At 37.5% G+C, this 13,865-nt stretch overlaps 1 protein-coding gene across 5 annotated transcripts in view; it reads right to left on the bottom strand.

Moving 5' to 3' along the window:
• The window catches only part of EPB41L5 (erythrocyte membrane protein band 4.1 like 5), a 145,030-nt gene that overhangs the window by 20,110 nt on the left and 111,055 nt on the right, over positions 1-13,865 (bottom strand). For all 5 annotated transcript variants that reach the window (XM_047722604.1, XM_047722606.1, XM_047722607.1 and 2 more), the window contains exons 17-18: positions 12,235-12,398; positions 5,630-5,727 (exon numbers count right to left, since the gene is read on the bottom strand). In XM_047722604.1, the coding sequence (XP_047578560.1) occupies positions 5,630-5,727; positions 12,235-12,398 (262 nt within the window). The remainder of the gene's footprint in view (positions 1-5,629; positions 5,728-12,234; positions 12,399-13,865) is intronic.

The raw sequence follows: 13,865 nt of genomic DNA, 5'->3' as shown, positions 1-13,865 counted from the left end.
TGTAAATGTTTATATGGAATATTACTTACCTTTAAAAACAAGGAAATCTTAGCATAGGGAGCAAGTCAAATATTGTAATGACTTTGTACTGTGACAGTAAGTAACTACACTTACAGTGAGCATTTCATAATGCATGTAATTATAGAATCACTGCCATACATTTGAAACTAATATAAGATTGCATGTCAACTATACTTCAATTTAAAAAAAGAAGGAAACTCTGCCATTTACAACAACATGGATGAAGCTGGAGGGCATTACGCTAAGTGAAACAAGTCAGAGAATGACAAATACTGCATGGTATTACTTACATGTGGAAATTAATAAACAAAAAAAATCCAACTCAGAAACAGAAAGTAGAATGGTGGTTGCCAGGGGTTTGGGGGTGGGGAAATAGGTAAAGCCTAGTAAAAAAGTACAAATTTCCAGTTATAACATGAATTAAATTCTGAGGACCTAATATATAGCATGGTGGCTATAGCTAATCACCTATTCTGTATACTTGAAATTTGTTTAGAGAGTAGATCTTAAGCATTCTCACTAAAAACCAAAAGAAACCAAAAAGGTAACTATATGAGGTAACAGGTATATTAATTCAACTGTAGAAATCATTTCACAATGTATATGTATATCAAATCATCGTGTTGTATTCCTTAAATATATTACAATTTTATTTGTCAAATATATCTCGATAAAGAAAAATCATGGCTAATTCAAATACTCTGATATTTTCTTTTCAGAGTCAATTATGTTTCAGAGTTGAAATTACTTGTTAATTGTTTATATTTGACATTATAGGATTCTCAGAGCAAGCTGCCTCTTGACATAAGCAGAGATTTCTTTTTCTGTCTATATTCCAAACATAAATAAGAATTCAACACACAGGGGCGTCTGGGTGGCTCAGTTGTAAAGCATTCTGCCTTTGGCTCAGGACATGATCTCAGGGTCCCGGGATTGAGGCCCATTATCAGGCTCCCTGATCAGTGGGGAGCCAGCTTCTCCCTATCCAACTCCCCCGTGCTTGTGTTCCCTCTCTCGCTCTCTCAGTCATATATAAATAAAAGTTTTTTTAAAAAGTAATTAACACACGTATCACAGGTAAAAGTATAAATTGTTACCATCTTTCAATTTTTGCAAAAGCATAAAGGCTTTAAAATTGCCTGTACTTTAACCTACTACTTCCTTCCCAGGAAAATAATCAGATGATGGCAGATATTTATTTAGAAGGTTGTTTGTCACAGCACTGGTGATGACAGTGAAAATTAGCAATAATCTAAACGTCCAACAGGTAACTGAGTAAACACAGTGATGACGCAAGTTAACTACTGTCTATAATATGTCCTCAAAATAAAGAAAGACATTTATAATTGATTCATTTTCAAACGCAGTGTCAGGGCGCCTGGGTGGCTCAGTGGGTTAAGCCTCTGCCTTCGGCTGAGGTCATGATCTCGGGGTCCTGGGATAGGGCCCCACATCGGGCTGTCTGCACAGCAGGGAGCCTGCTTCCCTCTCTCTCTGACTGTGACCTTTCTGTCAAATAAGTAAAATCTTTTAAAAAAAAATGAACAAAAAAACAATGCAGTGTCACTCTATTTTTATTTTTAAAAATACACATTTAAATGCTTGGAAATAATTTGTCTTAAAAAATGTTAACTGTAGGGGTTCCTGGGTGGCTCAGTGGGTTAAAGCCTCTGCCTTCGGCTCAGGTCATGATCTCAGGGTACTGGGATCGAGCCCCGCATCAGGCTCTCTGCTCAGCAGGGAGCCTGCTTCTTCCTCTCTCTCTGCCTGCCTCTCTGCCTACTTGTGATCTCTGTCTGTCAAATAAATAAATAAAATCTTTAAAAAAAATGTTAACTGTAGTTATCTCTTAGTAGTGAATAATGAAGATTTAAAATTTCCTACTTCTTTAAATCTATTTTCTACAATTACGATGTATGAGTACATAAAAAAATTACTGAAATACAAGTTGAGTTTAACAGCTTTAAAATATTTTCACTTTATTTTATTATAGCACATAATTCCAGTGTCAGCCAGTTACTATGCTGCTGATATGACTGCCTTGGATGGCCAAAATGTGGCTAACAGATGACCAAAAGCATTAAAAGGACACCCTGATTCCTAAATACCCCAAATGAGACCTGAACTGAAATGACTATGGCTACTCCAACTCTACTGGAGAGTAATCCTGGCTGTCAGACCCTGTCAGCTTACAGGAGAACTTAGGTGAGAGGTGTTAAAGTTGATCTGAAGTTTGCCTACGTTCCAGGCAGAATGCCACCAGATGCAGACCTGAAACCACTCTTAAAACAATCTTGGCTGGGAAATGTGAACATCTATCAGAAGGGCACTTAGTCAAACAACCAAGGTGAATAGTGTAAACAGTAAAATCTACAACAAACATGGTACGTTCTTATAAGAGGTCCTAATTTTGAGAGAGCCAACACTGAAATGATTGGATTAAAAAATACATACATGAACCTTTTAACCAAAGTAAAGTTCTTTTTAGTACCTTGGAGAGATTCAATGAGCTGTTTTAAGGTTGGTGATGGTTCATTCTTTTTTTGAGTCATGGACCCTTTTGAGAATTTAACAAAATAAGGATCTACTTTTCAGAAAAAATATATAAATGAATCAATGACAAGTATATGTATTCAAGGGGCACGTGGGTGGCTCAGTCAGTTAACTATCTGCCTTCAGCTCTGGTCTTAATCTCAGGGTCCTGGGATAAAGCCCTGCATTGGGCTCCCTGCTCATCAGAGAGAGAGTCTGCTTTTTCTTCCCGCTCTGACTCTGCCTGCTGTTCTACTTACTTGTGCTGTCAAATAAATAAATAAAATCTTAAAAAAATAAAACAAAGAATATGTATTCAATTTCACAGAGTTTAAGGCCCTCCTCATAGAGTTTAAGGCCCTCCTCATAATTATTCATGATCCATGATCATGATCCATGATCTGCAAGTTAAGAATTCTGCTTTAGAAGATTAGACAGTTTACCTTATATTGTTACTAAATATACACAAAGGTGGGTTTTTTTTTTTTTAGATTTTATTTATTTATTATAGAGAGAGAACAGGAGCAGGATGAGGGGCAGAGGGAGAAGCAGACTCCCCACTGAGCAGGGAGCCCGATAAAGGGCTCAATCCCAGGACCCTGAGATCATGACCTGAGCCCAAGGCAGATGCCTGACAGACTAAACCACCCAGGTGCCCCTCATTAGTTTATCTTATAAAAAGTAAACAGCAAACACGTTTGTAGAGCTAAATCAACAGTGTATTGGAAATCAAATGACTGCATCAATCCGGGGTAACACAGGTCTCACATGGCATGAGATCCCTCTAAAATGGGTTCTCAAGACATGAATTTGAAGTCAGCTCTTACTGCCAGTAGTGCTAGTCTGAACCTAACATGGCTTAAAGCTTCTTAGTAATACAATTCTTAGAGCTGATCATCCAAAACTGATACTTTGCTTTAGAACAATATATTTTATTTACAGGTTTTTCATCCTAAGATTACTTTAGTTAGTAAAGCTGATTATTCAGATTAATTTGTATTCCCCAAGCAAACATGAACTATTGATTATAGAGGTAGAGAAATCAGACTGGATTAAAAATGTATCATATAAATAAAATATGAATCAACTTTTATACAACACTCTAGTTGTAAAGACATACAGTAAGGTGGTCAGATGTCTCCTAGTTTTTAGTACAACACTGAGGTCTTTCTTGTTGTTCCTGCCTACCATTGAATAAGCTCTCACTAAATATTAGCTAATATTTCTCCTAGCTATGTGAACCCCAGACTGTTTCTTGATGGCACACTGTCCTTTACCTAAGCCACTCTTACACTCCCTTTCCTACACTGAACCCTACACACTCCTCTTTTTTCAAGGCTTCAAGAATAATTGAATAGGTTCTCTGCTTTGGAGCCTCAGTTATATTATAATGAGACATGCAGGGAATTTTACAAAAGAAACACATAACTGTTCAGTGGATTTCCATGAACTCCCTTCCAGTGTAACAGACAATCACTCCTCTTCCTCCACCCTATGCCCACCAAGATTCACCAGTCACATTCTCCTTTAGGATCATTCCAGTCCTCCATTACATTTTTCCCTCATTAGTTTCTAACCATCTAAAACTTTCATCTAAAGCTTTCAATTAACTCTTTTGCCTCTGACCCTGTATTCCTCTACTTACAGAGATAGTAAAACAACTGAGAATATGAAACCAAACACACAAATACAACTGAAAAATACTGAGGGGTCATGAAAATGAAAGTCTTGGGATGCCTGGGTGGCTCGTCGGCTAAGTGTCTGCCTTGGGCTCAGGTCATGATCCCAGGGTCCTGGGATCAAGTTCTGCACCAGGCTCCTTGCTCAGCAGGGAGCTGCTTCTCCCTCTGTCTGCCACTTCCCTGCTTGTGCTATTTCACTCTCTCTGACAATAACTAAAATCTTAAAAAAAAAGAAGAAAGAAAATCAAAGTCTGAAATTTAATCAGCTTCTAAAAGACATTTCTAAGCAAAAACATATTAGAAAAAGAAAAAAAAAAAACTCTATTCAAAAGGACAGCCTGAAAAATGGCAAGAAAGAAGAGAATCACTTTACATCACACTGGCCTCTGAATAAATTCCAGTTAGTTATCCAAGGATGAAACAACACTGCAAACCAGCTGGTCCCTTTTCCTCTTTAAAATCAAAACAAAGTTCATTCAACAGATCCATGTTATCTGTGGTCTATATATAGGGAAAAAAGGGTGTCTCTAGATCATTATCTAAAATTTACTCTTCCACTTAGTAGGGACATCTAGTAGCAGATAAAATGAATTATTTTTATCTCATTCTATTTACTTCAATTATTCCTATAAGCTATTTAACAAAAACTTTAAATTACACTCAAGCAATTAACTGAAGTTTAATTGGTTAAATTGGTATACACCCCCCTACCCCACACCTAAAATTCGAAGGGCACAGGGTGGTGAAATTTATGAAGGACAAAGCTGAAGCATCTTAAGTTCCATTCTCTTCCTGTTAATATGACAGAGCAGCTACTTTTCAAACAAATCCTTCTGCAATTTTATTTTTATTTATTTGAGTGAGCGAGAGATAGAGAGTGTGCACACCGGGCATGGGGGCAGAGGCAAGGGACCGAGGCAGAGGAGAGAATCTCAAGCAGACTCCCCACTTAGTGCAGGGTTTGATCCCAGGACTCTGAGATCATGACCTGAGCTGAAACCAAGAGTCAGATGCTCAACCAACTGAGCCACCCAAGTGGAAGTCTCAAATCCTTCTGTAATTTTAAAAGGCTGTCACCTTCAACTACATCAATACCTATTGAACAGAATCAGGAAAAGGATGGGCTAAATCAAAATAATAAGTTTAAAGGAGCCACAACTCTTTGCATACATATTGGAAAACACTCAGGAGATGACCTCACAGTTCCTATCACTGCCCGAATTTCCTCCTTTCCTCCCGAACATCCAAGAATTGTGCCTTTGAAATATGTCTGAAAGAAGTCAGCACACACACATTCCCCAGAAAAAGAAAAGAGAAAGTATCAGCTTTGGGAAAAGCAGGGATTTCTAGGAGGTCTGGAGATGTGTGCAGGTATATGAAGGAGAAATGAATACCTGGTTGTTGATGTTGACATCAACATTGGGACGAGAAGTTGGCAATGGACTGCTTTCCACTTCAAGGTGTTTGAGCTTCTGTGAATCCTCTTTTAATGCTGGGAAAAAAATGGTAACATGGCCTCTTAGTCTGCCAGGCTGTCACAGCTGTGTGAGGGCATATACTTACGTTTTGTTTTTCCAATACCAGTTACCAACAATGAAATGGAATAACCTGTAAGTCTGTAGAAAATAAATATATTTTCTTTCTATAACCAGGTAACTATTAATTTAAGAGTTAACCTACATTACAGGAATACTGCCTTGTATCTATACCATGTGTAGAAAGCCACTAGCTATGGAACTTCAATAGCATGTTTGGTTAAGAAGGCTTACTAGCCAAAAGATACCAAGAAAAGGCAGAGAACACCTGTGACACCATCCTTCCTTAACCACAATACAAGCTCCTCCTGCCGAATTTCAGTACTTTGCCACTTTCTTTCCTTGACCTTAACTATATACACTGCCTAAAACTACACTTCTGTGGAGCAAACAAATTAAGAACATACATTATTCATTCACTGATTCAACAGAGTATGTATTGAAACACAAAGTGTTTCAAAGATGTTTCAAAAGGCTTGCAGGACAAGCCTTTTGTCTTATTACGTTCTGCCCAGCTACAAAACACATTACAAATAAATTTCTCTAACCATTGAAAAGATAATATATTAAACATGATTCAGCTTTAAATGAACTTTATTTAAAAATAATTAACCACTCTAGGGGCGCGTGGGTGGCGCAGTAGGTTAAGTGTATGTCTTTGGGTCAGATCATGATCCCGGGGTTCTGGGATCAAGCCCTGCATTGGGCTCTCTGTTCACAGGGGAGCCTGCTTCTCCCTCTCCATCTGCCCTTTCCTACTTATTCTCTTTCTCAAATAAATAAAACATTTTTTAAATTAAATAAATAAATAAATAAAATCTTTTTAGAAAGATTTTATTTATTTATTTGAGAGAGAGAGAACAAGTGGAGGGAGGAATAAGGAACAAGAAGGATACGCAGCCTCCCCATGGAGCAGGGAGCCCAATGTGGGACTTGATCCCAGGACCCTGGGATCATGACCTGAGCCAAAGGCAGATGCTTAGCCAACTGAGCCACCCAGGTACTCAATAAATAAAATCTTAGAAAAAAAAAATTAACCACTCTTATTAATAATCACGCAGGGATGATTTAGTAGGAGTTTACATTTTTACACTGTTACTTGACCAAAAAAAGCTGTTGAATGCGTAGTAATTCCTATTTAACCCAGTAAAAGGGAGGGAAAAGCTATGAAATCATTTGCTCCTCTTTAAAATCAAATAAGATCAAAAAGATCTTAAAAAAGTGTCCATTAATTAACTCAGTGGATCCCTCTCTTGGCTACACATTACAATCAGATGGGGAGGTTTTAAGGAATACTGATTCCCAGAGCTGATCCTAGAACCGTGATAACAGAATTTCCAGAGGTAGTTTTCTGTTACTGGTAGTTCTTAAAACTTTCCAGGTAATTTTAATGTACAAAACTAAGAATCACAAATTCAACACTGATCTTCACAAAATCTTTCCTACTCGTTTACATATCTTTTTTTTAAGAGAGGAGGAAGGAGGGGCAGAGAGAGAATGTTAAGCAGGCTCACACCCAGTGTAGAGCTCAATCTCAAGTGAGATCAGGACCTGAGTCGAAATCAAGAGACAATTAACAAACTGAGCCATCCATTTACATTCTTAATTTATATCCTGTTTTTTTTTTCCTGGTTTTCTTAATGCTTCAAATTATGCAATACTAAATTTTAACATGATGATGTTGAGACCACAAATACTTTAGCTTATGCCAATAAATACCCCAAAACTTAAAACCTAAAATATTGGGTTTGGGGGCATTTTCTGGTTGAAACAAAGCTTCCTGTGCTATTTCTGTTTGGCTGAGGAAAATCCTAAAATAACAGGATAAGCTATTTTTTTAAAAGTTACTATTTATAACTACTTACCCATGTGAATCAGGATTTTGACATTATAGCCAAAAGAAAATACGAAATAAATTGGACACCAGGATTCTAAGACCTTAATTCTTTCTTTTTTTTTTTTTTTAAAGATTTTATTCATTTATTTGACAGTCAGAGATCACAAGTAGGCAGAAAGGCAGGCAGAGAGAGGAGGAAGCAGGCTCCCCGCTGAGCAGAGAGCCTGACTCGGGGCTCGATTCCAGGATCCTGAGATCATGACCTGAGCTGAAGGCAGAGGCTTTAACCCACTGAGCCACCCAGGTGCCCCTAAGACCTTAATTCTTAATAACATTTTCACTGAATGACTTTGAACAAACGTTATAAATCTCAGTAAATCTTATTAATGAAACCTCCACACTACACAATAATTTCTTCTGCTACAACTTTTATCTCATTTAAGCTCTGCTTGAGTACCTTCTGTAATGAGGTGCTCACTTACTATCAGGTATCTACTTCCAATACATGACAGAGAGAATTTTAAGTCTCCTCTATACTGATTCTAAATCTGCTTCCCTATCCTTTGAAGTTGCTGATCCAAGATTCACCAATAAAGCATCATAAAATAAATTCTTTGATATATCAGAGAGTTATTTAAAGAGTTATTACATCTTACTTGCTCCTTTATTTCCTAGGCATCTTCCTAAGTTCATTCTACCATGTTCTCCCAAACCAAAACAATTTCCTGGAAAGTATACACTAAATAAATGCAGTCTGCCAACACTATGCTATGGCATCACTAAAAGAGAGGAAAAATTGTTTTTTTGCATTTGTATAATGGAATCAAAATGGAATATATATAAAACCAATATTGCCACCTGTATAAGAAAGATTATTTTATTTTTAACCCTGGAAATACTCTGTATTAATCTAGTTCTGCTTCTGGCTAAGAACATTTTCTTCACTATTTGTATTGATTACTCAAGGAAAAAAGAAATACATTTTTAAAGCCAATTACCAGTAGTACTTAAACATGTCCTATTAACCTGAAGCACGGAGGAACTTTTCATTAACACTTTCTAAATTACTATATACTACTGCTATACTCGATGCTCTTCAGAGACAATAGCGTACTCACTGGCAGTTCCCTGTAAGTTGTTTAAAGACGGTGTCTGACTTTAGTGATAGAAATCAAAATTGGCGGGGCGCCTGGGTGGCCCAGTGGATTAAAGCCTCTGCCTTCGGCTCAGGTCATGATCTCAGGGTCTTGGGATCGAGCCCCGCTTTGGGCTCTCTGCTCAACAGGGAGCCTACTTTCTCCTCTCTCTCTCTCTCTCTGCCTGCCTCTCTGCCTACTTGTGATCTCTGCCTGTCAAATAAATAAATAAAATCTTTTAAAAAAAATCAAAATTGGCAATAGCCACATAAATATGAGGTGCTTTTAAATGAACACATATTACACTGAGATTCAATAGAAAGCCCCTATTTAAAGGCAGTTTATGCTTTATTACCAAACCAAATTCACAAATACATAGAAATTTTCAATATGCAATTTATGGTTCCCTTTCAATCTTTTTTCTTATTAACTTTTTTATTTTTTTATAAACATATAATGTATTTTTAGCCCCAGGGGTACAGGTCTGTGAATCGCCAGGTTTACAACACTTCACAGCACTCACCAACAGCACACACCCCCTGCCAATGTCCATAACCCCACCACCCTCTCCTGACCCCCCCTATCCCCAGCAACCCTCAGTTTGTTCTGCGAGATTAAGAGTCTCTTATGGTTTGTCTCCCTCCCGATCCCATCTTGTTTCATTTATTCTTTTCCTACCCCGCAAACCTCCCACGTTGCATCGCCACTTCCTCATATCAGGGAGATCATATGATAGTTGTCTTTCTCTGATTGACTTACTTCGCTAAGCATAATACCTTCTAGTTCCATCCACGTCATCGCAAATGGCAAGATTTCATTTCTTTTGATGGCTGCACAGTATTCCATTGTATATATATACCACTCTTCTTTATCCATTCATCTGTTGATGGACATCTAGGTTCTTTCCATAGTTTGGCTATTGTGGACATTGCTGCTATAAACAATCGGGTGCACATGCCCCTTCGGATGGATCACTACGTTTGTATCTTTAGGGTAAATACCTAGTAGTGCAATTGCTGGGTCATAGGGTAGTTCTATTTTCAACTTTTTGAGGAACCTCCACGCTGTTTTCCAGAGTGGTTGCACCAGCTTGCATTCCCACCAACAGTGTAGGAGGGTTCCCCTTTCTCCGCATCCTCGACAGCATCTGTCATTTCCTGACTTAATTTTAGCAATTCTGATTGGTGTGAGGTGACGGTATCTCATTGTGGTTTTGATTTGTATTTCCCTAATGCCGAGTGATGTGGAGCACTTTTTCATATGTCTGTTGGCCATCTGGATGTCTTCTTTGCAGAAATGTCTGTTCATGTCCTCTGCCCATTTCTTGATTGGATTATTTGTTCTTTGGGTGTTGAGTTTGCTAAGCTCTTTATAGATTTTGGATACTAGCCCTTTATCTGATATGTCATTTGCAAATATCTTCTCCCATTCTGTCAGCTGTCTTTTGGTTTTGTTAACTGTTTCCTTTGCTGTGCAAAAGCTTTTAATCTTGATGAAATCCCAGTAGTTCATTTTTGCCCTTGCTTCCCTTGCCTTTGGTGATGTTCCTAGGAAGAATTTGCTGTGGCTGAGGTCCAAGAGGCTGTTTGATGGATTCCTTTCTCACATTGAGGTCCTTCATCCATTTTGAGTCTATTTTCGTGTGTGGTGTAAGGAAATGGTCCAATTTCATTTTTCTGCATGTGGCTGTCCAATTTTCCCAACACCATTTGTTGAAGAGGCTGCCTTTTTTCCACTGGATACTCTTTCCTGCTTTGTCGAAGATTAGTTGACCATAGAGTTGAGGGTCTATTTCTGGGCCCTCTATTCTGTTCCATTGATCTATATGTCTGTTTTTGTGCCAGTACCATACTGTTTTGATGATGACGGCTTTGTAATAGAGCTTGAAGTCTGGAATTGTGATGCCACCAACTTTGGCTTTCTTTTTCAATATTCCTTGGGCATTCGAGGTCTTTTCTGGTTCCATATAAATTTTAGCATTATTTGAAAAAATATGATATTTTTTCAAATATTTGAAAAAATGGATGGGATTTTGATAGGGATTGCATTAAACATGTAAATTGCTTTAGGTAGCATAGACATTTTCACAATATTTGTTCTTCCAATCCAGGAGCATGGAACATTTTTCCATTTCTTTGTGTCTTCCTCAATTTCTTTCATGAGTACTTTATAGCTTTCTGAGTATAGATTCTTTGCCTCTTTGTTTAGGTTTATTCCTAGGTATCTTATGGTTTTGGATGCAACTGTAAATGGGATTGACTCTTTAATTTCTCTTTCTTCTGTCTTGTTGTTGGTGTAGAGAAATCAACTGATTTCTGTGCATTGATTTTATATCCTGACACTTTACTGAATTCCTGTACAAATTCTAGCAGTTTTGGAGTGGAGTCTTCTGGGTTTTCCACATATAGTATCATATCATCTGCAAAGAGTGATAGTTTGACTTCTTTGCCGATTTGGATGCCTTTCATTTCCTTTTGTTGTCTGATTGCTGAGGCTAGGACTTCTAGTACTATGTTGAATAGCAGTGGTGATAACGGACATCCCTGCCGTGTTCCTGACCTTAGTGGAAAAGCTTTCAATTTTTCTCCACTGAGAATGCTATTTGTGGTGGGTTTTTCATAGATGGCTTTGATAATATTGAGGTATGTGCCCTCTATCCCTACACTTTGAAGAGTTTTGATCAGGAAGGGATGATGTACTTTGTCAAATGTTTCTTTAGCATCTATTGAGAGTATCATATGGTTCTTGTTCTTTCTTTTATTAATGTATTGTATCACATTGATTGATTTGCGGATGTTGAACCACCTTGAAGCCCTGGAATAAATCCCACTTGGTCTTGGTGAATAATCCTTTTAATGTACTGTTTGGATCCTATTGGCTAGTATTTTGGTGAGAATTTTCATATCTGTGCTCATCAAGGATATTGGTCTGTAATTCTCTTTTTTGATGGGATCCTTGTCTGGTTTTGGGATCAAGGTGATGCTGGCCTCATAAAATGAGTTTGGACGTTTTCCTTCCACTTCTGTTTCTTGGAATAGGCCCTTTTAATCTTTTAAAAGATTAAGAAAAACAGCACTCTTCCTGGATTGTGTATTTTTGCAGGTCCGGGCAACAATACTCCTCATTAATAACAAAATACTTTCTAGGAGCCAAAGGAATATCCAAACATTTATTAAATCCTGTGCTATATAGAAAATCCTTAAGGAAATCTTTTTTCTCTCAATTTTCATCCAAGAAACAGTACAAAGCAAGTTTGAAAATTCATGAATGCTTATTGACTTATAAATGACCCAAATGTTTAGTCATCCTAATTGTGTACTCTTAACTATTTCGATGGACCCTCAAGCCAAAAAGAAAACATAACTATTCTTCATTAAATTTTAAAATCCAACTATTACATAAAATATTCTTCAAAGAACAGATTTAAATAGCTAATTTTAAAGAGACGTGAAATAAAGTTGTCCCTGATGTCACATGGAACATTTACTTACTCCCGCATTCCTCTTTAGTTCCTTCCAATCCAGTTTGTCTGGTGACTATGTTAACTTCATCTGGCGCTTGGGGTATTTCCAGAGTGTCAGGTGCCCCAATTACATCATCAATGGTTGTTTCCAGTAATTCTGGACTATCTAGCAAATCAATATTCAGAGGCAAGCTGTAAGGGTGAAAGAAGACTAACTTAGACTGAGAAATTTATCATGAATTTAAATACTAACAAAAATACCTGTTGGGGGGAAAAAAAATCCATGTAAGAGGTTGCATCCCAACTGGTTTAGTTATCTGTCAAAACCTTTTGGGCAGACTTCTTTTCCAGCCAAAAATGGTGCAAAAGGGACAAGATTTAGCATCCATCCCCTCCGCCCTAAAATAACCTAAGGGGTAAAAAAAAAAAAAAAAAATTATTTTCAAGATATTTAGACATCAGATAACAGATTCAGGAAACAAAAAAGGTAAGCCCTATGACAGCCTTGAGAGAATTTCCATACAGTGGTCCCGAAAAGGTGAAATGAGGCAGAACACGGAGGAGTCCCTTAACTGAGAATCTAGAAAGACTAAGGGAGATAAAGCACCAGAAGGGAGAGAGCAGCACTTCAAGGAGAGAATCCTGATGATCTGCAGAGGGTCCCCAGCAAGTATTCAGCAGAGCAACAGAGAATACATGTGAGGAAACTCCCTTAGGCTGGGGAATGAATCATCCAACAGGATTTCCTCTCTCCCTTTGGCTGGGAAAAGAACTAGTGGCACTCACAATGGGCCACAGTGCCTGTTCCCACACTGTAAAAACATATAATTCACAAGGCACTGAATATTCAGAAAGACCTTGCCTCAGTAGTAGAGAATAATGGCAACAGGCCCACCTAACACATCATAAAAGGAAGACCTGAAAGGACCAAACTGTTTCCAAGTAGTAACTGCATCCTAAAACAAAGCTCAAGAAGATTTAGAGGACTATAAAATTATCTAGCATCCAACAAAGTAAATTTCACAAAATCAGAAAATATTTTTCAGTGTATACTGAAAAATTACCAGAATGCAAAGAGGCAGAAAAAAGATATCCCGTATTTAAGAGAATAATCAATCAATAGAAACTAACATCAGAATTAGCAGAGAAAGACATTCTGCATTCCGTATGTTCACAAAGTTAAGCAGAGACATAGAAAATATAATAAGAGACCCAAATCAAACTTCTTGAGAGCATGGAGATGAAAAATATATTGACTAGGATTGACAGCAGATTTGACATTAGAAAAGGTACTGAATTTGAAAGCACAGCAATAGAAATTATACAAAATAAAACACACAGAAGAAAAAAGAATCCCCCCAAAATGGAAAGAATATCAATTAGCTGTGGGACAACTTCAAGCAGTGTACTGTGTGAGTAACTTGAATCCCAAAGTGGGAATGGGACCAAATAAATTTTTAAGGAAATAATGGCTGAAGTTTTCCCAAAGTTGGTGAAACAAATAAACCCACATATCCTAGAAACTTTAAAAAACCCTAAACACAAGCAATATGAAGGAAACTCACCTAAGCACATCATAATCAAACTGCTTAAAACCAATGATAAAAAGAAAATCTTGAAAGCAGCCTAAGACATTATATGTTCAAAGGAATAAATATA

The sequence above is a fragment of the Lutra lutra genome, chromosome 3 (genome assembly GCF_902655055.1).
Source record: "Lutra lutra chromosome 3, mLutLut1.2, whole genome shotgun sequence".
NCBI classification, from domain to species: domain Eukaryota; kingdom Metazoa; phylum Chordata; class Mammalia; order Carnivora; family Mustelidae; genus Lutra; species Lutra lutra.
The sequence above is the reverse complement of the archived record's forward strand: the minus strand, read 5'-3'. Positions and strand labels throughout refer to the sequence as shown.